General features: G+C 40.5%; 1 protein-coding gene across 1 annotated transcript in view; it reads right to left on the reverse strand.

Moving 5' to 3' along the window:
* The window catches only part of cntnap2a (contactin associated protein 2a), a 327,533-nt gene that overhangs the window by 190,164 nt on the left and 111,830 nt on the right, over positions 1-25,539 (reverse strand). Inside the window, exon 2 of the mRNA XM_080489327.1 lies at positions 8,424-8,534. Coding sequence (XP_080345453.1) covers positions 8,424-8,534 — 111 coding nt within the window. The remainder of the gene's footprint in view (positions 1-8,423; positions 8,535-25,539) is intronic.

Here is a 25,539-nt window from a genome sequence, read left to right on the forward strand (position 1 = left end):
CTGGGAAACATATCAACCAGGAGGAACTCTGGGAGCCATCCCCAAAATAAGGCGGGGGGGGGGGGGGGCTTTTTTTATAAACAGCCAACTCATGCAATGTGAGAATATTTTTTTTCTGGTATCACATCTGACATATCTCAATTCTTCAGTTCAAGAAACCCTGGGCTATGTGTCATTAGACCAAACTACAAGCACAGATATGAAAGCTCCCTCTGGTTGCTTTGAACTGGAATCAAAAGATGTTCCACTGCCGCGGCAAGTCTCATGACCATTTTCTCTCTGCTCTGTTCATCTATGGTTCGTCTATCAAGTTCACTCCCTTAACCATATATTCTGTATCTAAAAAATGCACTTGCATGCATGCACAAACGATCACAACATGGACTGGGCTTCGTCCTGGAGTATGTAGGTGAAAACATCCATACAGTATAGGCTGTAGATGAAGATCACTGAAAGTTAAACAAATGAGAAGTGGAATGAGGAACTCAGTTAATGTGATAATGATGACAAAGGCAATTCTAACTTTTATCGCCCAGCAGGGAAATAGAAAATATGTGTTTAATTCAAATGCCTGACTGGGTACATGGCGTTTACCGTACTGATGGTAGAAAATGACTCAGACGAGAGGAGAAGAGTGAATGCAGAAGGATAAAGCAAGGAAATTACAGGGTGGAATGCAAAAAAAGATTATGAAATCATAAAATGATTAGGGGAAAGTACAATTGTGGACGGGTGACAAACTGCCATGTGGCACGCAAACAAACATGACAGTGGTGGTGCAGAATATCAAACAAGGGAACATGTCTCCTCCGTCTCACTGTCAGTGTGGGTTGGTGTGTGCATCAGACAGAATTTGTCGAAATGCTCCCACAGCTCCCCGTGCGCCTTTCTGTTTGTGTGCACCAGCACCGGCGAGAACACAATGAGCACATTTATCAGAATTGCCAGCTTTTGATACCAAAACCGCATTAACAGAAAGTATAACATCTTAATTAATTAAGATGTGGGGCCTGCGGAAAAAGGCGGCGGAGAGAAAACAGCTGGTTAGCCCTCTGCCAGTGCTTCATCTTTCTGTCACGGAGCAAAGGGAGCGGATGGAGACGGAGTAATTTAATTAGGAGAGGACCGCCATTATCGATGGATGACTGCAACGGCTGGAGACATCAAACAACTTTGCAAAATGACAGAGAGTGAAAAGCAATGCGTGGAGTTGAGTGTGTGTGTGGGGAAGGGGGGTGATAGTGCAGCAAGTCTGAGCAACTTACACAGCAGTTGTGACGTCGTTGGTTTCAATAAAGGGGAAGTGGAGTGAAACTTTTTAAAACTTTGGAAAACTTGGAAAAAACAGAGTATCAGAGTGAGAATGTGAGAGAGGAAAAAATAGATAATGAGGTCTGAGAAGAAAGAGAGGGGACAGGCTGAGAAAATGGAGTGTGGGATTGAGAATGTTACTGTAGAAAATAGAAAGTGTACGGCGGGAAAATGAGATGGAGAAGAAGAAAGAGGATGCAAGGATGTGATGGAGGGCAGGCAGAGACAAGACGGAGCAAAGGAGAGTGGAACCGAAGGAGAGGGATAAGACGAGAGAAAGAAAGAGGGGGGGAAAGAAAATGGAATATAAGGATCAGTGGCCACGTGTTTGTGATTAGCGCCTCAATCTCATGCTTGGCCACGTCTGCTCTGTGCAACAACATAGGCTCGCACGTCTGCTCACATGCACGCGCACTTTTGGAGATATTCACGCGCATACACACTTTACCCATTACTTGCTCACTTTCTTCACACAGAGAGGTATCTATCATTGTCTCTGGGTGTTTGGCTTCATCCAAAGCTCCAATCCTCCCGGTTTTTTTTTCCTCCCCTAAATAAATAATCTATGATCAAGTACAGTCCTATGACAGCAGAGATTACATCATCACATCGGTCACACAAGCTTCAGCAAATCAGCTGTTTAGGGCTTCCCGCTTATCACACATTGACTGTAGTTTTTCTCTTCCGACTCATTCGCTTTCTCCACATCCTCCCCTGAGATGAGTGTTGAATGTGTTTGTTGCAGATCACAGCTCACCATTGAATGCATGCATGTGTGTAAATGTACACACTGGGAAACCGCAAATGAATCGCCCCTTGTGAGGTCAGGATGTGGTTTCCATGTGATTATTGCAAACCTATTTGGTGCACATGACCTTTTGTCCTGAAGGTTGAATTTGCAAGTTTCTCAAGCTTTGGCACACTGTTTTTTTCTTTGTTTGATTTTTGATTTTTTTTTGCAAGGTCTCTAAATTGACTTCCATATAAAAAAAAAAAAAAGAGAGCTCTATGTTGACAAAAGCTATCATTAGTGTTTTTTGAAGGAGGGCTTCTATGTTTGAAGTCTTGGCATTGAAACATTATTGATGTGACCTTTCCTTTAGTCACTCCTTTTTCACACGTCCACCTTCACTATACATAAATACAGCCTGTCAGCTCCTTTGCTTTGTTCAATACAACTCTGAGTTATGAAAGCAATAAAACTATATTCAAAACTGTTTTGATTAAACTTTGCAGATAATCCACTGATCATGTGTGGACCTTTGGTGACAAGCCAACGCCGCTCCAAAACTATCCAACTGACAACTTCAGACAAGCACAGACCAATTTTTACAGCTATCAAACAGCTTTTGCGAACCTGCAGTAACAAATCAACACAAAGGCAGCAGACGCAGTATGTCTGAAAGTACAGAACAAATAACCATCATGAAAGCACAGCGACTCCACACAGTAGATCCACACAGTATGAGTGAATGGATGAAGACACAGCGGCCTCATGTTGTCACAAACCCTGATTACTGTAGAAGCATGAAACATGGGTTCACCCATTACGAGTCTGCTCTACTGGCTGCGCCTCGGCAAAATAATTGAAACCACAACTAAGTCCAAATTCTTGCTCTGTTGGTATTTAACGAGGGTACGCTGTCAGCTCAGTGTTTTTTCTTTTCTTTTTTCTTATATCTTTTATTTCAGTTTCTTTTTGCAGAAAAGCATTGGGAACTTGAATCTTAGGAATACTAGCTTATCATTCAAAAATTAATTCACAAGATTGGTCAGCTGAATGACTGAACTTTGCGAAGAAGACACCGCAAATTATAGTTGGTTAGACCAATTATTGTTTTCTTAACGTGCAAGGTTGCTTAATGGCCATGCAGCTCCCAGGCCATCACACAGCAGTTCCCCTCCAAGCAGTAATGCTCAAGTAGACTGCAGTGTGGTGGGAAAACCAACCAGACAATTTCGCTGTATTGTATCTCGAAAATGAAAACATAGTATAATGGAGGCTGTGTCACAAAAAAAAAAATAAAAATAGGATATAAACACTCTACTGGAGTACTGAAATATGGCTCCAGTTGCCAGCAGTGCTAACTCACCACAGAATTTGATATTGTTTACCCAGAGACGCTGTGATCCGGGCCCACCTGAGAAGATAACTCAGCTTATCATGACTACAGCCTTGCAAGATCTGTTCCCATTTCACAAAGTTAATGGCTTCATGATGTTAATGCAATAGGTTGAGCCTGAATAGGAAAACAAAATTCAGCAGCGTGTAAAGTTTCTCCTTTTTTCTTTTCCTCTTAGTCGACTAATGAATAATCATGGCTGAGGACAGTCTCCACCCTGGACCTGACACCAGTCCATGCCAGGGCAAAGTGATAATTATGAACTACTGAAGTTTGTTGGACATCGTCAAAGTTTCCATTTAAAGTCCCCCCCCCTAGAATTTCATTAGATAATTTGTTTCTGCCTCTTGTCTCCAAAAGCATGCGATACAATTTCTGTTTGACAAAACACATGAGGAAGTTAAACAATAAACCTAAACCTTTCGATTTGGCATTTGAGACCTGATGTAGGAGTCAAATATAAGAGTCGTATTCTCAATGTGTTATAGCTGGGAGCCAGGTCATGGATGTGACTGAGTCGCCTGCTAGGATGTGTAGGAGCAGCATGATGCAGGCACGGAACTCAAAGTGTTCACATCAGTCTTTGCTCCGTCAAATCTAATGATTAGATGCAGATTATGTACTATAAACATCAGCATGCTTCTGTGAAGTTGTATGCTTTAGCTTGAAAACATGTTGACTTCAAAGTGTTTGAAAAATTTTGAGCTTAAGAAACTATGTTGTTGGGTTTTTTTTCCATTTCATTTGCCATCGCCCAGTCGGTGACTCTTTTTTTTCTTCCCATCTCACCCTCCCACCCTCTCTCTATCCAAACAGACCAAAAGGTTTTGGCAGCTCAGCAGAATTTGGCTCACCCTTCCTTCTGTCTGGCACCCCTGAGATATACAGGGTCTCGTACATGAACTGGCACTAAGGAGAGACTGCGAGGGGGTGAGAGAATGTACATTTGGGAGAGAGGACAGGAAAGGAAAAAGTCAAGACTGTAAGAGAGGAAAGTAAAAAAAAAAAAAAAAAAGCAGAGGTTTTGGACGACAGAGGCAGTGTGAAGGTGGAGGAAGAATGTGAGATAAAGAAAAAGGGAGAGGATGCAGGGAATAAATGTAATGACGCAAAGACTTAAAAAAAAGAGAGAAGGTGCAAGAGAGACATTCAGAGACAGAAGAGTGTTAAAGGAAAGGAATGATTGAAAGGGGACACGGGGGCAAAATAAAGTGTCAAAGACTTTATCAGTCTTTAAAAACCCAGAGGAAGAAAATGTCTGCCTTGATTTATCCAACAGCGAAACAACACAATACTGGAAATAGGAAACAAATCGAGTTCGAGGCAAACTAATATAACAACAGCAACTGTCAATCAAACTGAGCTGATATGAGACGATGTAATGTCATTTTTAATAACAGCGTGATGCAGTGAGTTTGTGACAGACTGTGTTTTCCATAGACAAAACACATTTAGCATGATGACAAAACTTTGTTTTCCTAAATGTGTATATATTTCAGGAATAAGACACAGAGCAGTTAGCGTATCCCTCACGTAAACAAACAAATCGTAAACAAACAAATCATGTGCAAAAACGTTTCCTATTACGGCACACACATTTCAGACCAATGCTATCTGTTGAGGAATTGTTGAAGGGTGTTTTATCATACAGTCCAAAAACATGTCCCTAAACCGCTGCAGTTTGCTGCACGTTTACCTTTTTAGAAGTATTTATTCAAGAATCACATTTTAGCCACTGTGTTGATAATGGCTGGTTACAATTTATTTCAAACAATGGTCAGCTTATGGCAGTTTTTGTAAAGATTAAATTTGCTGATTATCGATCAATCAAAAACAATTGGCCCAGATTTGTGTTTCAGCTACTATAGGAAATATTCAAAACAATAACAACTATCTCAACAATTAGCAAAACTGTTTCTTTTTGCAAATTCTAGTATTTCATTCACTTTGCCATTTTTAGTTTATAAGCAAACATAAAGACAACCACAACTTCATAAATATAGTCAATTGCCCAATAAAGAAGAAAAGACCAGGCATAAAACACATAGTCCTATCAGAAAGTTACTCAGGCATCATTGCATACATCACCTGAATCTCTCTCTCAAACAGACAGACAGACAGACAGACAGACAGACAGACAGGCAGGCAGGCAGGCAGGCAGGCAGGCAGGCAGGCAGGCAGGCAGACAGACAGACAGACAGACAGACAGACAGACAGACAGACAGACAGACAGACAGACAGACAGACAGACAGGCAGGCAGGCAGGCAGACAGACAGGCAGGCAGGCAGACAGACACACACACACACACCAATGTGTGCTTAGAATCAGATATACATACAGAAACACAAACAGAAACACACACGCCCATAACCTCCAACTCTCACAGCTGTCAGCATTCAACACAGTATGCTTGGCTTAATATGAGTGGTGTTTCCTATTGATTTTGTGCCTCCCTTGTTCCATAACACTAGCAGATTGAAGCAGATTGGTTTATCAGCACATACTCATTCCACTGAGGGCACATTTGGCTGCCAAGCAAAGTTGCTGGAGGGGACCCCTCCTTATAGAATGTGCAAATGTGGGAAACCATCCTGTTGTTGTCAGTGCAAGTGTTCTGAATTGTTGAGCAAGTGTTCTTGTGTTCCTGTGACAATATGGGGGTTTAGTGCGTGAATTTATGTGTGAGCGTGAGCGCGTCTGTGTGTACACGAGTCATATGAAAGATTGATCGGCTGTTCACTTGTTCAGTTATTCGCCGCATGTTGCGATTCTGAAGCAGTTTCAGTGTAATCCAATAAAAGAAAATGAGCAGTGGTCGGCGATTATTGTCATTTCACTCAACATGTGTAGTTTTACTCCTGAGATTTCCTTCTCTGAGGCCCCTGAGGACATGGGATGTTAAAACCTGTCTTCTTCTTCTGAGTTGGCTCCTAATCTCCTGTCTGATGAATCTAACAAATATTAGGACTTTTTTGAATTATTTTTTTCCATTTTATAAATGTTTAATTGTTGATGAATATATTCTTGGTTTCCCTTTCTTGGGGGGGAGGATTACTGTGTGTGCTTTACCTGTTCAACTACCTGTCACAATGAGATATTTCCATTCAAAATGACTGTACATCTGTGAACCACTGATTACATGATTTCTACATGCATTACTGGGGTTTACACAGTTCTTTTCATGCCTGTATAAAGACTACTCTTAGCATATGCTCTGTAGGAAAATTGCTGGATTTCACTCTACTATGAATACTGGGATATGGTATTTCATAAAGGAAGGATTTAACTCCGACCCCCATGTAATTCAGCTGCCAGCAACATGTAAGACTGAGGCAACATCTTAAAAGGAAAAAAAGATGCATGTATGTGCCTGTTTGCTTCTGTGTGACTGTATTTATTGGAATATGTAAAATATTTAAACAGAACTGAATAACCAGGAAAACCATTTAAAGACCTCTCTACCCACATCACCTATGTTGTTTTACCTTTATTTCAATTACATTAATTTTAATTTTGTGCAAGAAATGCTGACTATAGAACCGTCTTATTCCTCAACCCCCCCCCCCCCCCCCCCCCCGTTTTGGTAAGCTACTATGCTCCTTGTTAGGAAATATGTTAATGTCATCACCCATGCAATGGCAGTGATCTCCGCTACTTTGGCATGAACTCTATATATTCATTTTGGCACCGCCTCAGCCTCTGATGAAATCAGTGTGCTTACCACCAGCAATACGGGCTGACGCCATATTGGCTGGGTCTGGATCACACAGAGATAGAGATACATAAGGACAGCTTGGCTTCACTGGAGCATGTCAGACTTCTAATTGCCTGTCATTGATTTTGTGCCTCCCCTGTTCCTTAGTATTGGAGTAGGTTAAGCTTATCAACACATACTCATAAGATGGACCGCACATCTGACTGCCAAATTTAGATGCTTGTTTGTAAATGTAGGGAAAAATCAAGATATTGTGAAGAAGGGAAGAGTAGCGCTTCATAAATAGTTTGATAATTCATCACTTTACAGAGGAATGGTACAATGTCTCTGGATTCAACCCAATAAATGGGCTTAACATTCTACCTATTCTATCTCATTATTCTATCTCTTTGTTAGAGGAAAGCAAATCTGTCTTGGAGTCTGATGTCAGTACTGAAAACAAACATGATTCTGAATGTGCGGAAAGACATGCACACACGTGCATTTTTCTGGAAACACGTCTTTTGAAACTAGTTCAATCAGATTAAGTGGGGAAAAAAACATTGTGTCAGTTTTTACGCTTTAATTACTGCATGAGCTCTGGGGAAAAAAAATATATCTACACTCATTACATTTTTCAGTGACAAATTGGTCTTTACTTCATCTTTTGTTGTGTCCTGGTGGTGAGTGTCATTATCAAAGGAGGAGCACTCTTTTGCTCTCCTCGCAATAATCCTGTTGGTATGATTGAACACACCAGATTACCTTGGCTTTATTTGCCTGCTTTGGTCTCCACCACCTCAGCTGTACTGTGACTATATTAGATGGAAAAGAATAAATTATTAATTGTATAAAAACAGAGGGGTGTAATTGTCTGTCCCTATCTCGCTTTGCTGTGGACTGATGTGGAAATGAGCTTCAGTCTGAGTCACTGAGATAATGACTGAAGCTGAGAGCGGCAGCGGTTAGGGAAAGGAAGGAATACCAAGAAGTGGGAAAAATAAAAATAAAGGAAAGCAGAAAACTAGGGAGAAGATGGGTGGGAGCAGCCGTGTAGCACTGTGGAGCGTGTTTCTATGAAGGCATGGACATTTACGTCACAGTGTGTCATCTGTAAAAAGAATCATTCATGCGGATGTATGTACATGTACCTGAATTAATTTAAATTTTTGGCATTCGTGTGTGTGTGTGTGTGTGTGTGTGTGTGTGTGTGTGTGTGTGTGTGTGTGTGTGTGTGTGTGTGTGTGTGTGTGTGTGTGTGTGTGTGTGTGTGTGTGTGTGTGTGTGTGTTTACCTCCTCTCCTGTTGAGCTTGGCATATCCCGGTGCATATCCATTGGAGAAGACGGATGAACTGGTGAAGGCTGTGTGAGGCAGAGCAGAGGCGAGCGGCTCGTCACACTTCTCTGTAGTTAGAGAGAGAAGAAAGAAGAGAGACAACGGGAGAGGTGAGCGGGTGTAAAAGGACCGGAAGTTCAAAGTGTGAGAGGAAAAATAACGTCCCTGTGACATATTTAAAGTAGACCTATATGCATTTGCACTCTTGAGAAGTTCATGAAGTTCCTAAAGAAGCAATTGTGCCTGATAGTGGAATGTTTTTCAAAGATAAAGTCTCAAGGCAGTCCGACTTCTCACAGCTGAATACTCTAAAATCTTGTATTTTTCGCATGGTTTCACTCTCCACTGTCAAAAAGAAGCTTGCTCACAAGAGTAGACGTGGGCATAGCCGGCCGTTGTACCCAACGCTTTGTCGGTTAGGTCAGTCAGACTTGAACCACAAAGGCATCCAAAACATTGTTAAGTTCACTGGTGATCTCAAGTGTGCACTGCAGAAATATCCACCACAACAAGCGGTGTGGCCTTGTAACTAAAAGCAGATGTGCACACTCAGATTGAAACAGTGGGGGTGAAACAGAAATGCAGTAAGATACACAGTTGTCACAATAGATCAGGCTTTCTTGAGTCAGACTTTGTTTTACACTGCTTTTTTCTTTTTTTTTCATGTGGTGGAGTAACCACTATAGTACAGGATCATCTAGACTGATTACTAAGATTTCAGGTTATTGCCAATTAGAAAGGCAGAGAATAACACACATGTTTCAGGATGCTAAGTTGTAAAGCCACTCCAGAAACATAAATAAATAACACATAGGTCAGACATCATGCTTCAAACAGTGCAAAGGGTTAAACAGGGAGTAACAAAGGTAGGAAATAAAAAAAAAATGTTCAGTCATTATTTATAGAGCAGTTTGAGAGTGTGGGGAATAAAAGAGCCCATTTCTTCTAGATCTGTTCCTGGATTTACTGCGTTGACTTAGAACGACTGGTGTTTGGTACTATTTACAGGAAGCAGTGCAATACGAACACAACCTCGTGTTTGTTATCAAACTGATGTTAAATATACTCATCCAAATCATTGTTCCCTTCCGTGCCCTGACTTGCTGCATTCATACTAAATGTAGAAGATTTGTGAATCTTTCTTCATCTTCAAGAAGGTTAAATATTTGCATAATGTTGGCACTGAAAAGAAATTAAATCAATCCGCACAAGTACAGTGACAAATGATTACCAAACACAATGCAAAATGTTGTTTTTTCTGGAGTATATAACCTTGAGTGTGGAATTATATCCAGCACACTTCAGTCCAAATACACATTTCTGCTTCAGTGTACACAATGACAATGAAAACTCATTAAAATATAGGCAAGAAATAACTGCACTGTAGTCCAAGCTGACCTCAAAGTCAACCCCCACATGTAAGCACTCTCCGGAGAGAGAAAGCAACAAGGGCGGCATATGTATGAGGCCAACAAACACCTAAAATTTAATGGGACAATAACACAAATATATTTTCCTCACATGCACTCAAACAGTCACTAAGCTTTTCCCTCTCTCTGTTGGGTCCTCCCTTTCACTCACTCAAACACACAAATACACTCACTTCTTCCAGTACATTAGGTCTCACGCGGAGAGAAATTGTGAATGGTCTGTCAGGCCAGGTAGAGGCAGTCAATAGCTCTCTGTCAGGCCCCACTGTGTGTGACTGTGTATGAGGGAGAGGCAGATGCAGAAACAAGAGCATTGTTTGTCCTCCTGTGTACGTGTGCGTATATGTGCAGAAACCATGTTAGGTTCTTAGAGCTCTTGGCTTGTTTGATATAAGACTGTGTGACAGGTGGGTTCATAAAGGAGTTCAAACAGGGCAGCACACACTCTTTCACACACTCTATATATTTTATATATTATAATAGTAGCATTGCAAATTCACATATGTGTAGGTGTGAGTGTGTGAAAGAGTGTGTGCTGCCCTGTTTTACTCTATTTGGAAAGTCCAAAACCTGGGAACAAATTAAAGCATAACTGTTGGGGACAATAACAACACAGAAACGTACATGCTTTAGGTAAATTTGTGTATTTATAGCTAAAGCTATAATTAAAGTTTTGAATCTGGGCCAGTATTAAGCATCAAGTGTGACAAAAAAGAAAATAATGTTTTTATTAGTTTGGTCTCACGAGAGATGATGTACAAACGTGTTTGTGTGAGTGTGTGTTTTCTTTTATTGATGTGATGACTAAATTATGTTTACTTACTCATATTATAGATACTTGTCAACCATGTGGGGATACAAATTGAGTCATCATGAGGAAAAGCAATGGTAACGCAAAGTTAAAGATATATATTACGTACATACTTTGGCAATTGTCGTGAGTATGTCATTTTGTTTTAAAGAATAAAAATGATTTGAAGTAGGTGGCATGTTGGCGTGCAGGAGGCTGCAGGAGGAGTGAAGCATTGTGGGCTTTCAGTCTGTCTGTCGACGGCTTCACAGAGGAAAAGCCTTCAAGTGCCACGAGGTAACATCTGCATCAAATACCCACTTCAAAACATACCATAGCTGTCGGATATCAAATGAGAAAAAAACTAATTGTCAAGGTGACGTGTCGAGAACATGCTGCAAATGCAAATTTCGGTACTTGGTAGGTAAGTAATGAATGTAAGTTAATGCAACAACTCTGAAAGGTGTGAGGAAACGCGAAAGGTATAGGAAACTGCTCCACAGCCCGTAATCAGAAGAGAGAGGTCTCTAGCACTGCAGCTATAGAGGATGTATACAGACACACCAAGGTTGATCCTCCTAAAAAAGTAATGAGATATCTTGCACATTCCTCTCACACTAGAATATTAGTAAAATCTAGAAGCATCCGTTAGCTGACTGCCTCACCATCACAGAAATGGGCAGGGACACACTGGAGGAGGAATGTCCAAAGAAACCTTTCCAGGGAATGAGATTCATTAACACCCTCAACAATTAAAGGATTATTTGTATGCAACGTGAGGTTATTGCAATATTTAATGAGGGCTTTAAGTGAGTGGATGTCACTGGTTGGTTGCACACCATGCCAGCAAACCCAGTGATGTATCCCTGCTTATCTCTATTTGCAGCTGTGCCACAGGTGCACCTCTCGTGCAGCAGCATCTGGTCATGAAATTACAAGAAATCCTTGGGTCATGCTCAAGTGTTTCAGAAATTATCCTTGCACTTTAATTAATGAAAATACGGTCCTCGATCACCTCCACACATGCAAAAATAAACCTTAAAACTGTTTAATAGACGCAGGCACATGTGCGTCCATATATTAACTGTGCTACAAGAGGCACACAAACACAAGACAGATGTGATCATATTCAAGCTGCCACGCATCCATTCCTTCATGCACACACAACGCTTTTACTGCCTATTCAGTCTCAGGAGTGTTTCCGTAGGTTTCTTCCAACTAAATGCACAGGAACTTTGCGGGACACGCACACACACACACACACACACACACACACACACACACACACACACACACACACACACACACACACACACACACACACACACACACACACACACACACACACACACACACACACACACACACACACACACACACACACACACACACACACACAGACACAGACACAGACACAGACACACAGACACACAGACACACACACACACACACACACACACACACACACACACACACACACACACACACACACAGGGAAAAGATGAACTGTGGAAGAGTTGTGAGAATTGAATGAGAAAGAAGAGCTAATAGAGAGAAAGTAGATTTAAAAGAAATGGAAGAATCAAACATAATATTGTGAGTTTCGTCAGTGCCTCCAGTTATTTCCTCGGGGTCTTCTTTAACGCTATTTTGAAGGGAGAAAGGACAAAAGTAGGAATGGACTTTAGAGTTAGGAATATAAGAAGAATAGTGCACGTTCTGCACGTGACATATTGATTTTGTGCAAAAATGCTCCTGGAAAAATGTGTTTCCCTCAAGCATCCAGACACCTGAATATAAGAAGCCATTATCGCCAAGACTCCTGTTTTAACAATCTCAAACTGTGATAATGGTAACCCCTCCTGAGGCGGCATTACAATATTGCTGCATCTGTTTACCAATCATCTGATTAATTTTATATTTATTTTCTCACTTGGAGGCAAAGGAATTCTTCTGTGTCACACCATTTGACCCTTCCTGATTTGAAGCGTCTGCATCTGTTTAATTCAGTGGTCAGTGAAGCTGCCGCCGTCTTATCATCTGGACCCATTGACCTGTGCGGCTTGTTTCTGCGATCTGCCGTCCTCACCGGTTATGCAGATTACACATCCCTTGCCATGTGCATTATACATGTATGTATTCAGTATTTGAATAATACATCCAATGGCTTCTGTTTTGTACCTAATATCCCAAGGGCCACAATTCAACTCTGCAATGAATATTTAGCATGTCGTCTGGATTCATGAAGAGACCGATACACCTGTTATTATTCAAACAAGCCTTAACTGCAGAAGATAAGAGGATGGTATTTTTTCACTTATTGTTATTATGCACAAAAAGTGATATTAAAAAAATAAAAAAATCTAACGATTTCAATGCCCCCAAACAAGGGAACTATAAGTTTGTAACAATTGATAATTTGAATGATGAAGACTGAACACTGACGTCTGAATGAAGGGATAAATTCCTGTCACCAACTTCAGGTTCCTTCTTACAAAGACGTACACACCACGAAAAGGGCTTTTCAGGTCTGCAGAAGCTAGATGAACGATTAAATAATGAATGAAAAAAGCAGAAGCTTGTGCTTGGTTATCATGGGATTTGTTAACTTTCTTTAGGCTTCTAAAAGTTTGAAGCGGTGATGAATTGTCTTTGTATTGTTGTGATTTGTGTCACATCTGATGAATTGCAAGCGCGGTTAGAACCACTCAGTGTTTTCGGAAAACTTTTCATTTTTAATATCCACTAATAGAACTGTTGGCGTGTTGCTGGTGATAGGACGATAACAAAAAGAGGACACAACAATGAAATATAAAGAAAAATAAACTGCCGTTTACTGCTGAGAATAGATTGTGACAAGTCTGAGAGAAAAAAATAAACATTTTCATTCTTTTGCTCTGATGCATCAGTAGTAAACTTTTTTCAGTATATATATATATATATATATATATATATATATATATAACTAACTTTGACTTCATCTCTGTTTTAACCTGACATGATATGATGTTTAAAATAATAATAAAAAAAAAGTTAAATATGATGTGAAATATGTGGATATCACATTTTTAAAAAGACTGACTTTACTCTGATTTCCATTTGGATACTTCTGTCTGGCTCGGTCATCTCTGCGCAACTCAACACTCACATTGTGTAGAATCGATGTGAATCACATCATGCAGGGTGTAAGTTAGGGGTTAACTTTACACGGGTGCAAACGCACAACATAGCATCAATTAGCAGTCTCTTATGACCACTTAGCCTCATTTCTTCTTTACATAGCTGAAGTAAAAGAAGAGTTGCTGACACTGCGCTTTGTCAAAGACTATTATCCTGTGCACAATATCGGACCTAATCACTGGTACTGGCATCAATGCAACTCTCGATTTAGCCCATATTTTTGCAAAATGTTTCATGTTGTTGATAGGATTGACAACGAGCAGTGCAGACAGAACACGTGTCAATCACAATACCTTTCTTTGTTCCTTTCCACAGTCGCTTATGCATGCTCATGTGGATTTGTTGGGTTTATCTCTGTGAAAAAGCTCCTAGAAATGACTGTGTTGTATTTGGTACTATATGAATAAAGTTGAATTGAATTGAATCTGATATGATAATATATATTAAACAGAAGATTGGAAATTTGGCCAATTTTAAAGTTACTACTTTTCCCAGAAAATCTCGATAATCCTTCGAAATGTCTGGCATTTTGGAAATGAACATAGTCACAAATTAATGCTTGAAAGAGATCAATAATTATATGCATCAATAATTCATGTAAATGCCCCCAATGGAGCCAGCTGCTGCACCTGCTATATATTGCTCTGTTGTACACTGTGAAAGTAGATAAAGCAATCAGTGAAATTAATATATACAACTATTCAAACGTACCATGGCAAACACTGAGCACTTTTTCTCACTTGTAAAACACCCCAAAAGCTACACTGTTGCTAGTCACCTGCACCTAGATGGTTAAGAAATGTAGAATCCAATAATGAGTACAATACCATATGGCCATAAGCTCACGTTTGAAGAATGGGAACATAGCAACAGATATTTCCCTGTGATTCAAGAGGAAAGTATGGCTCTGTATGTTCAGCTACTTTAGGCCAGGCAAATGACTACAATATCCAAGTGCAAATGTCAGCCTGTTCCCTAGTGAGCGAGGGCTAGTTTTACGCATGACAGAATGATAAGAGAGAGGGAACAGATTGGAGGGTACAAAGCAGATAGACACAATCTTAAAAAGAAAGACAGAAAAGAAGACAACGGGGGGACAGAGCAATGGAAAATGGCTGACCTGCGAAAGCCCTCTTAGTGACATTTCCAGAAAGGTAAATAACTAGGATGTGAAAAAAATAGCAACTAGGGATGTGTCATCTGGCTGCCACAAAGTTGGGACGAGAGCCACGGATAGAGTGTGTTTGGCCAGCTTGTTCAAAGGGCTTTACATCACTGCCATATCTCTGGAGCAACACAGTGTTGGATACAAATAGGCCATAATATATTCAGGTTAAAAAATCATAACATTCTAAAGGATGCTTGGCATAAAATCACAGATCTAACCACCAAACTAAGTTTTGCCATCCTATATGTGGCATTAGATAGAAAACTGGTTGAATTATTCAAGTGTTTTACCTGCCATAGTGCTTATTCAGCGAAATAGCCTTGAAAGAGACGGTTTACAAGTACTTAACACAAAGGCCGGATGCATTTATAAAATAATGAAATCAGCTCATCATTCATTCTTGCATGTCAGGATAAAGAAAATGCACTGTATTAAATAGACAACAGAGTGGGGGGGGGGGGGGGGGGGGGGGGGGGGGGTAGGTAAGAAATCTGCCATCTTTGTTTAATGATTGTGGAAGTACTGTGTGTGGACTTTTGGTTTTTTGCTGTCAAGCCTCCCGCTCTCTACAACACTGAATGCTGAAGTTTGGAGACCTGGGGGCTTTTTCTGGACTTGTGTCATGAACACAGTGGAGGCTGTCAAAAGTGCCAACAGCTGTATGGAGATGCAGTCTGACTCTCCAAACTGCCATTGAGTGTGAGAGTCTGTGTCTGTGCCTGCCTTTGGTCTCTGTTGTGACTGGGAGCAGCCAGGACCTCCACTTTCTCTTCTTGCCCAAATTCACATTTCAATTTGACTAAAAAAAAAACAAAACAAAAAAAAAACCTTCAGAGCAGGGAGGTGATCTTGAGCTAAATTGTATTTCCTTGCTGTAAAAGCCTCCTCCAGTGACCTAATTTCTTCTGTAATATTTATAAAGTCAATATAGTCCATCGCAGTTATTTTGGTCTGATGATCCCCGTCGGTCTTGGAAAAGGTTTTCTTTTCCAAGGATAAGGCAGAGATGAGCTGCTGTAGCTGATTCAGCTGGCAGCAGCCAGTACTCAGTGTCGAGAGTCAGCGTGAAAAAGTACCTCTCATTTGCCAAATCAGACGTGCGAGATGTTTTGAGTTGCCCTGCTAATCCAAACATATGCAATGTCTAATATGGGAGGCTCCCATGGGGCCGACGAAGATAAATGTTTCGACCAGACAAAGATGACTACTCCTCAACATACTCCGTTTTCTCTGCTGATTATAATTAGAGTAAACAAGTCTGTTTCTCCTGATTGCCCAGAAAAAAAAAATTATTGTAAACAAACTATTATCAGCAGTTTCTTGGTGCACAACGAATGAGTGACACCTTCACAGTTAACACTGCAAACATTGTAGAAGCTTCTGCATTCATCACCGGTACTATTCTCTGGTATAACAGCATAATTTCTCCAAGGCAACGTCCGCAACAACGGCTCAAACATATCTAATAAAAAAAAATACTCACAACTGTTCTCCATCTTCAGGGTCACAGAAAAAGAGTTTAAAAACCGGTCAAGTGGCCATTCACTAATTAGCAAGCAGCGAGATGTGCATGTTGTCCGGTACACCTGGAATTAGACGACAGCAACTCCCTGGTGGGCTTCACAAAGAGGTATAGGACACAAATTAACAGATGTCGCCCGGCATAGAAAAGGCCCTTCTAATTGGCATTACAGATGGTTGTTCCCACCATTTGCCAGCGTCTTCTCAGTGTAAAATAACAAGTTGCAAAGCAAATGCACGGCATGTTGCCCCTGACTACATGACCGAATGCACCTGTAAATACCACATAGCATGAGTCGCTGTGGGAAATGTGACACTTCAGAATGTAATTTTGAAAGAATAAAGGCAAAACATCCATTCATCCACTCATAACTAAACTCGAGCTCATCTGACTAAGGGCAAACGCAGTGTACAACCACACACTCACGTTCACACCCAGGGGCAATTTAAAAACACCCATTAAACTCAGGGCAACACTTTTGGATTGTGGGAGGAGCTGGAGAAACACCGCAAGACCAAACCAATCTCAAATACCTTATCGCAATAGGGTGACAGTATTATATACACATGTCTGCGTTATATATGTCTATGTCTTTACAAGTTCATGTTTGAGTTGAAGCTGCAAAACAGACCTTTCTTTGCTTGTGAAAGTGACCGTGAAGTCCTGGAAGCTCCCCGGCTCTATGAACACATCGCAGTACAACCAGACTTTAAAGTCTTTCATCACAGATCAAATGAATGGTTTATGATGTGGAGGACGAAACTCTAAAATAAAGTGTTTAACAGCACCAAAAAGAGTGGAAGCGCAAACCGATGACACAGACGCAAAGCACACGGATTCTTTGGTGCCATAAATCTTTCTGTCTATGGATACTGGGACCACACCTCAACTGCAAACACAAAACGTAAATAATGCTTGAGTTTCCTGGACTGAGTCCACAACATGCACCATCTCTGGCTTACACCCCAAAACAAATACATACATGTTCATTCAGGAACTTGTAATAACATATATCAAAGGTCTGAAGTTATTTAGTGTGTATCTAGTTGTGTGTTATACATCTGCTGTTGCTGTAAATTCAGTACAAAGTCTCATTATGCGCCTTTGTGCTCGGGGATCCCGCAGTCCTGTGGCATTAAATAGCGAATGGCAGCGGGGTGAATAACAATCATCGAGACCTCAGGGTGGAAGCCCATTCATATCCAATTCTCATACCACCACTGTGGAAATTAAAATGACCATTTAATGCTCTGTGACAAAGCACCAACTTTTCCAAATGTGAAAGTTAGAGGAAATAAGTGGTTACATTTTCTACGGAAATATTTTTATTGATGACATTTCGTTGTGAAAGCCCATTCATTTTGAGGAGGATAATACAGGTTTTACTAGGAGAAACTGTGTTTTCATGCTCTCTTTCAAATGAAATCTCATTCCTGGTGTTAGTCGTTTTTTAATTGAGCTGTTGGAAAAAGATAAGATGCATCCACCAACTCCCTCCCTTTCCTTTTCACTCTGAAGAAATGTTTTGAGTATGTATGTTTAATCCGATTCATTTTGCCTGGGGTTGATGTACCTTGTTATTATATTCTCCATCAATCCAGTTCCCTCCTCATATCGTTTCCTTGACTTGTCCTGATTTTCTTCACATCTGTTACACGTAAGAGGGTGAATCTTAAGATGTAATTAACTAGTTTTTTTCCTCTGTGCCTCTTGGAAAATGTTTCATTAAAAACAAAACAAAAATCTCTGCTCACGCTTGCTCATTGGCTCCGTGCGCCGCTCTTTCAGCAGGGCTTATTTCAAACCCTCGCCTTCCTTTCCTGACCACCCTCCAACTAGCAACCACAACCCCCAGGCTTGCCAGCGCTTTGCTTGAGCCGTTAATCTAAATTTTTTGGTCCAGATTCATTTTTCAGGTCTTGGAAGCATCACCAAACAATTTTCGTTAACAGATCTGGTGCCCTGTGCCAATGTGAGCACAGACCAAGCGCATAATGAGATGTTTTGGATGAAGCAACCACACGTAAAGACAGACATTCAATCGCATACACTCTCAAACACATTTATACCTTTCAATTTTTATATTACATCTCACTTTTGAGGAGAATTTAAACTAACTGTTGAAATGCTGAAAAAGAAAAAAAAAAAAAAAAAAAGAAACTGCTTCCAGCTTTTTGGCTTTTAAGATAAGAATAATTTTTGTTTTGCTTTATCAGATCACTTAACAAAACCAAACGCTGAAACAATGATCAATGCTGTATTGTGTTTTGTTGGGGACTAATGTTGGCCATTACTCATGCTGTCTAAAAGCACAAACATAATAAACACATCTCATATACAACAACAGCGTGCACTTTATAGTGATGAGTCTGATTGATATGTTACATTTCGACACATCCAAGCCTTTAAACAATTTGCACATTACAATGTGCATAGTTACAATAACAACTTAATTAGCAAAATACAGTTTGCATAAAACTAAAAAGCTTTGGAAATGAAGACCTCTGTCTAAGCCAATTCTACAAAAAAAAAAAAAAAAAAACTTCCCTGAAAGCTACTGGCCACAGTCTCATCTCTCCTAATCAAAACTTTGCAGTAAGTTTGTCGTATCCAGCATTACCGAAAACCTTTTTCAGTTTGTTCAATAATGTATTTGTGGAGTCTAACATTCAGTTAGTCCAGCCAGCTCAATACGCCCTTGTGGGTCTGCTGTATAGGCTCATTTATTATTCATGCCAGTAATTAAAGGGGTGCTCACAATGACGGATTCTCCGTGTCACTGGTAATCCATGGAGCCTCCAGCTAGTTTGTGGGAGGTCTGTGGTGACAGGATGTCCCCCTGGCTGGACTCCTCTGGTGTCTTTGATGCAGTTTTTGGAAAGGGATGTTGTATAGAGGGAGCCTAAAAGGTATGAGCAATTCATTTCAGGAGACTGGAGTGGCAGAGATCCCTCTACTTCAGGGAAAACTTAAGGTGTATTCATTTTGTTTTGGTTGCGTGTATTTAATACTTATATGACTCACTGCACAGGCTGATTGGCGCCGGCATAGTTAGGAGAGTTGGTGGTCTTCCAATTACAAGTTTGGTTAGTGTGTGAGTGAGTGAGTGCTTTAATGTGACTAATTGTCTAAAGCATGCTGGGACTGTTAAATTGATAAAAAGCACTTTATAAGTAAAATCCTTTACCTGTTGACAGTTTGAGTAGGGTTGTTTTTAACAATTCAAATATACATCGTTTCTACATTGTTTGAGTTTGCATAAAGGCACATAAGCAGTGGCCCCTGACATCAGAAGGGCTCGTCTATAACTCGCCCATTTAGCGCACAAACAGAATTGTCAAACATAACTTCGCTCAAACAACAGATCAAAAATACTGGATATTGTACACTTGGTGTAAAAGAGAAGGAAAAAATAAACAAATCTCTGGATTCTTCATTAGTACCATGGTGGACAGTGATTCGTCCAGGATGTCTGGTTGAGAAAATTTAATCCAATCAGCATAATAACAATGTTGGTATTCGTCTGAAAAAATAGAATTCCAGATGCACACCATTAGTCAACACGCGAAACCCATTCAGAATGTATAATGTTCAAAAATAGTCATTTTGGTACATGCAGCTTTTAAAAAAAATGCCCTCCTCTTTCACCTGGTGTCAAATCGACTTAATCATCACAGCGATGCTCTGCGCTTTTGTTTCCGTCTGTGGCGATACGCCTGGCTGTTTGACCTGTCCGCTAGGTGCCAGGTCTGATCAGTTATACCTGCCTGATGCAGTGACCTCTCAACCAGGACCGGTATGCTCAAGGCTGCATGAAGCATAACCCTCTGTCTCTCACTGATAGACTCCACCTGCAAAAGAGGGTCTTCAGGTGTGTGTGTGTGTGTGTGTCTGTAGTTGAAAAAGGCTGATTCTATAGAGCTTGCTCATACAGAACAGAACATGTAACCTATGACGCAACGTAGTTACATGTAATCCGTTGGGTTGGGGTTTGCTGTGATGAAGTATAAATCCATACATGAATGTGAAGGCCAAGTTTGTGCTATGACTTTTTTCAGACGACATGCAATTTGCACCTGATTTTTCAAAGAAGGCAGCTCATTAGACACTCAACCGCTGGGACTCAGCTCCTATTGCATTTTTTCAATAATGCTTACTTACTAAATTAGCCCCGCTAATTACTTGCCTGTACATTAACGCAGCAAGTAAAAAAAAAAAAAAAAAAAAAAAAGAGTAAAAAGAAGGATAAAATAAGAGTTAGCAAATATAAAATTTTGTATCACTTGAGTAAGAGCATTTAGTATCAGCGGAGCTATGGGGGACATTCGAGCTAGTGAGGTAACTGAAAGCTCAGATTTGATCAGGGAGAGAGCAGGACTCTCTAATTATAGTGAACTCGAAGATTCACCACAACGCAGACACCACGACAGATAATCAAAGGCTCCTACAAATTTGTCAGAAGAAAAAAAGATTCATAAGTTGATCAGCTGCTGTGTGAAGTGGCTTCAATTAACTTTAGTGGGACTGCAGGGTCAACTGCATGTCTGGTACTGTTACAATGCACTTCATTACGCAAGAATACTGGCATTATCTTTTACTACATGCCACCAGTGCACGTAATAAAGCTTGCTCCAGAAGTATCAAACTTATTTGGACCTGGTCCAGCGTTTTACCTCCTTGGGAATCTCTTGTTTTGGCGCAGCAGTGGTGATGCTTTGATCTTTACATCATCCTCTGCTGCATCTTTATTGGCTGTTAGTAGCCCTTTAGCTTGTAGCGGCAGTCACACTGTGCAGTGCGGTGAGAAGGCGGTTGCGGGTTTCCTGACTCAGTCAGGGGATAATCTCATGCTGTCTGCGGTTGCACGACCTCAGAACTCACATTTTGAAACACGAGACAAGATTCTGTCGCGATCGCTCACCTTTCCTTTTGTCTGGGACAGGCATATATCTGCCATCAATGCAAAGCTAACACTATTCAAAAGCCACAATACGAATGCAAAAGGTTCAATAAAAGAGATTGAATGCTTGTGCTTTGTATTATTTCTGTCATCCGTCCCCTTATTAAAAGCAACAACTGTATTTCTGTGCTTAACTCATGCACAGCTTAGCAGGTTCTTTCTTTCCACATCATCAGATATAAGTATAGCTATATTTGTGATTCTCTCCCTGCATACAAAACACCTCTGGAATTGGAGGGGTTTTTTTTTCCAAATGTGATCAAATATGTCACAAACTGACTCATGCACATTGCAGACTAATAATCCTATCAAGCCCAGGGAGATCTGGGCAAGTAATTATTGCTTCTTTGTCATAATACCACAAAACCTAATAAGGACCATATTGACCATCTGAATTTACTTTCGGTAAGAATGTTAAACAATGCTAAGAGGAACTGAGGATTATTGATTATTCCCCATAGTTCCTGAAGTGGGAATGGCTTTCATTTCAGAGGCCATTAAAATACCATCATGAGGAGACCATACAGGGATTGTGGGATTTGGCTTATTGGTAAGTGGTTAAACCAGAATCAAAGGGGATCCAGCAGAAGCTCATACAAGGACTGTTTGTTTCAAGAATGCTGCAATTATCAGAAAGGTCAGCAACTCTGAGCTTTTTCAGGTGAAAGGCCAAAATACTTAGTGTTGCAGTATAGATACACAGACCTGGATTACATTAATGAAGTATGTAATGGGTATTTTCCACCTGCAGTGGCACAATAATTTACAAGAGCATTGGTCACAAACAAAAGGTGTATCTCAAAACCCTAAAATTTAGTTTGGCTGTGGGAGAAAAATAAACACACACACACACGCACGCACACACACACACACACAGTGGAGGTAATTATGTCCCTAATAGTATTTGGACAACCAACAGGCTGTGGTTCCTGTCCATCCAGAAAAGCTGCAGGGCTGAGGAATTCTTTGGCTACCACTCTGTGCCAGTCGTAATTACGATGATAAGCATAGTCCATCATGGCCAGGAATTGAAATGGATAGATAATCTATAGCTGTACATACCCTCAATTACACTACTGGATTCCAATTAACAGCTGGTCTTGAACAAGTAAATGCATTTAGGCAACAGAATACTTAGGATAAGTCACCGTTTCGTAAATGGTTACAGAGTCAGTGGCATACAGTGTTGAATAACACTTTTTGTGTGAAACTCATGATGCAAGCTTCAACTTTACGTGTAGCTATCCATTAATATCTGTCAACTCTCAGAGGAGATTTATAATTAACCAGCTCGATATCCTCTGCATTTTCCTTCCTCCCCGTTCATTCATACACCAGTTTCCAGCATCAGGTTGCTGACACATGCACACATGCAATGCGGAGATACCACCATGCAAACTCACACAAACACACATGCTGACCTTCCCCCATATCGCTGCAATTGGAGATTGCATCATGATACACCATGTGTGAAATTGTTTCTGATACATCATAAATAATGGAAAATAAACATTCAGCACAACACAATTATTATTATTTGCCGGCTGTGCGTGTGTGTTTGTATATGTAGTAGGCAAATGAACAAATGCACATTTGTACAGCATGTGCTCATTATTTCTCAGTTGAAGATAAACGCTTCTATTTAACTATGTAATTTTTTTTTTATGTCGATGCACATGTGATGTTTGGCATGTATAATGAATTATTTAAAATATTTTGCAGAGATACAAAAATGCATAAATAACTAAACTAAAACAAAACAAAATAAAGAACACTCTGTACACTCTCTTTCCTTTTCCCCCACTGTGACTACCTGCACTGTGGGTCTGAATCAGAGCAATCAGTGAATCACTGACTCTCTGTGTGGTCTGGACGGGTCTCAGTCATTTCCTCGCTGGAAGTCGGGGAGAAATCGTGAGCCTCCTTCTGCCCTCCTGCGTGCTCATATAAATGATTTGCTGCCAATCTGGCAACTGAAGCCCATAATATCACTCCCTCCACTGCCCTCCACCCCTTTGTCAGCCCTAAACTCTGCCATGCTGAGAAACAATATGTTCTGACTGGCAGTAAAAGACGAGAGCTCTGTGAGGGGGTGATGAGGGAGAAACACAAAAGAAGTTGTGTGGCATATGTGCTGAAATCCCACGCGCATGCTCTTGTTCCCACAGAGGTACGTATACTCATACTCAGTTACCTTATTTAAAAAAGAAAAAAAAAGAAAAGAAAAGTCACATGCTGGTGACCAATATGGCCAGCTCGCCTGGGCAGATGGGGAGCTGCATGCATGAAAAATACAAGCAAGGTGGCGTCAGCAGGAAGACACATTTGTATTGTATTTGCATTGTAACTTTTGTAAGAACTGAAATCAAATATCAGATGTGCTTGTTTGAATCTGGAACATTTCACAGTAATATAACACGTAATGTTTAAATACTCAACAATAGATTTATAAAAAGGATGTAATAATAAAAGTTTGAATTAAATATAGTTAGGCAGTCGAATTAATTAATGTCAGGCAGAGGCGATACAATAACTATGTATTTGACATACCAGCCATTGTTTAGCTATCTACTGATACATTTTTGAAATGATTGTGTTAAACTAATAGACTACAATTGGCAACCATATTAAAAAAAAATAAAAAAAGAACACAAATCTTAATTAACTTGCTATTTTGGTCTTTCTCTAGAAAGTGATCAGAAACTTGCAGTTGCAGGCAAACTTTGTCTGAAACTATTGTTTGCAGGCCCCAGCTGACATGAATTATCCATTTCACGTTTTCATGTTTCAACCAAAGCAAATTCTGAATCTAGTGCTTTTGGAAATAAAAGCACTTGAGAAGTTTGCATATTCATGTATGGCAATAGAAAAGGAGTGAGAGTGTGATAAAGTGTCCAAGAAAGATTTTGAGTGCTAATATACCACAACTGAAACTAAGGCTACCGACGAGAACCAAAAACGTCTGCAGAATTGGTGATTTCTTCCCACTTGCGGATGCCCACACAGCGCAGTCACTTTTAGACCGCAGATCAATTCTTTAAGTTGACTTCATGCTGCCTCCCCTGATTCAAACGCCGTCTTTCAAACAGTGATTCCAGATTGGAGCCTCTCTATCAGCAAGCATCTGCCCTGCTGAAATGCCCTTGAGTTGAATATTGAATCTCCACAAAGATTTTGGGGGGACCTCCTCCTGAGACAACATGCACTTTCAGAGTTGTATGACTAAAGATTTAAACAATTCAGAAAGTTTTCACATAACAATAAGAGCACGGGGCGTTTCAGGTGACGTGTAGGGCATTTTATGCCACGCACAACCGACAACAAAAAAATAGACTGCACAAAAAGAATTCAATAAACATGCAGCAAAAGTAAATAGACCTGTAAACACTGCCTTAACGGTTTCTACTCCCCGTTGTTGTAAAGTGCATCTGTGGATTTCAAAGTGGTAATTCGTGTATGAACAAGCTCAGAATAAATGACAATGGATTTACTGACAAGTCTTCAGAATCAGTGGTGGTGAGGTAGCTGGACCCCACAATTGCCATACAGGCTGGAGTGTATTTCTCTCACACAGCGAGGGTTGCCAGAAGACAGAAAAAGAGGGCATTGAGGACTGTAGAAGTTTGATAGCTTATATAATCCTATAATCAATACGCGTCGTTTTCACCAGATGCGCTGCACTACAGCCAGAAGGAGGAAGAAAAATAAAGGCACGGAGGGAAGCAGAGCCAAGGGAGACATGCACAACAGAGAGGAGGAGAAGCGAGATGGGAGCAGGCAGGCGATGATGGCGATGTTTTTGCCGTGTAATTTTCAATATCAAAACATGGGACACGGAGTCTTTGAGATGAGTCTGAGTAACAAGACAAGACACAGATTCAAAGCATAGACACAACGGCAGCAACAGTACACACTGGTGAGCACACACACACACGCACCGTAAGTGTTGCACTTTTACACTGATGCACTTACATATAGAATATGCATGTACACACTCTCATGCTATGGGAGCAGTACAGCAGT

This window comes from Lipophrys pholis, assembly GCF_963383615.2.
Source record: "Lipophrys pholis genome assembly, chromosome: 20".
NCBI classification, from domain to species: domain Eukaryota; kingdom Metazoa; phylum Chordata; class Actinopteri; order Blenniiformes; family Blenniidae; genus Lipophrys; species Lipophrys pholis.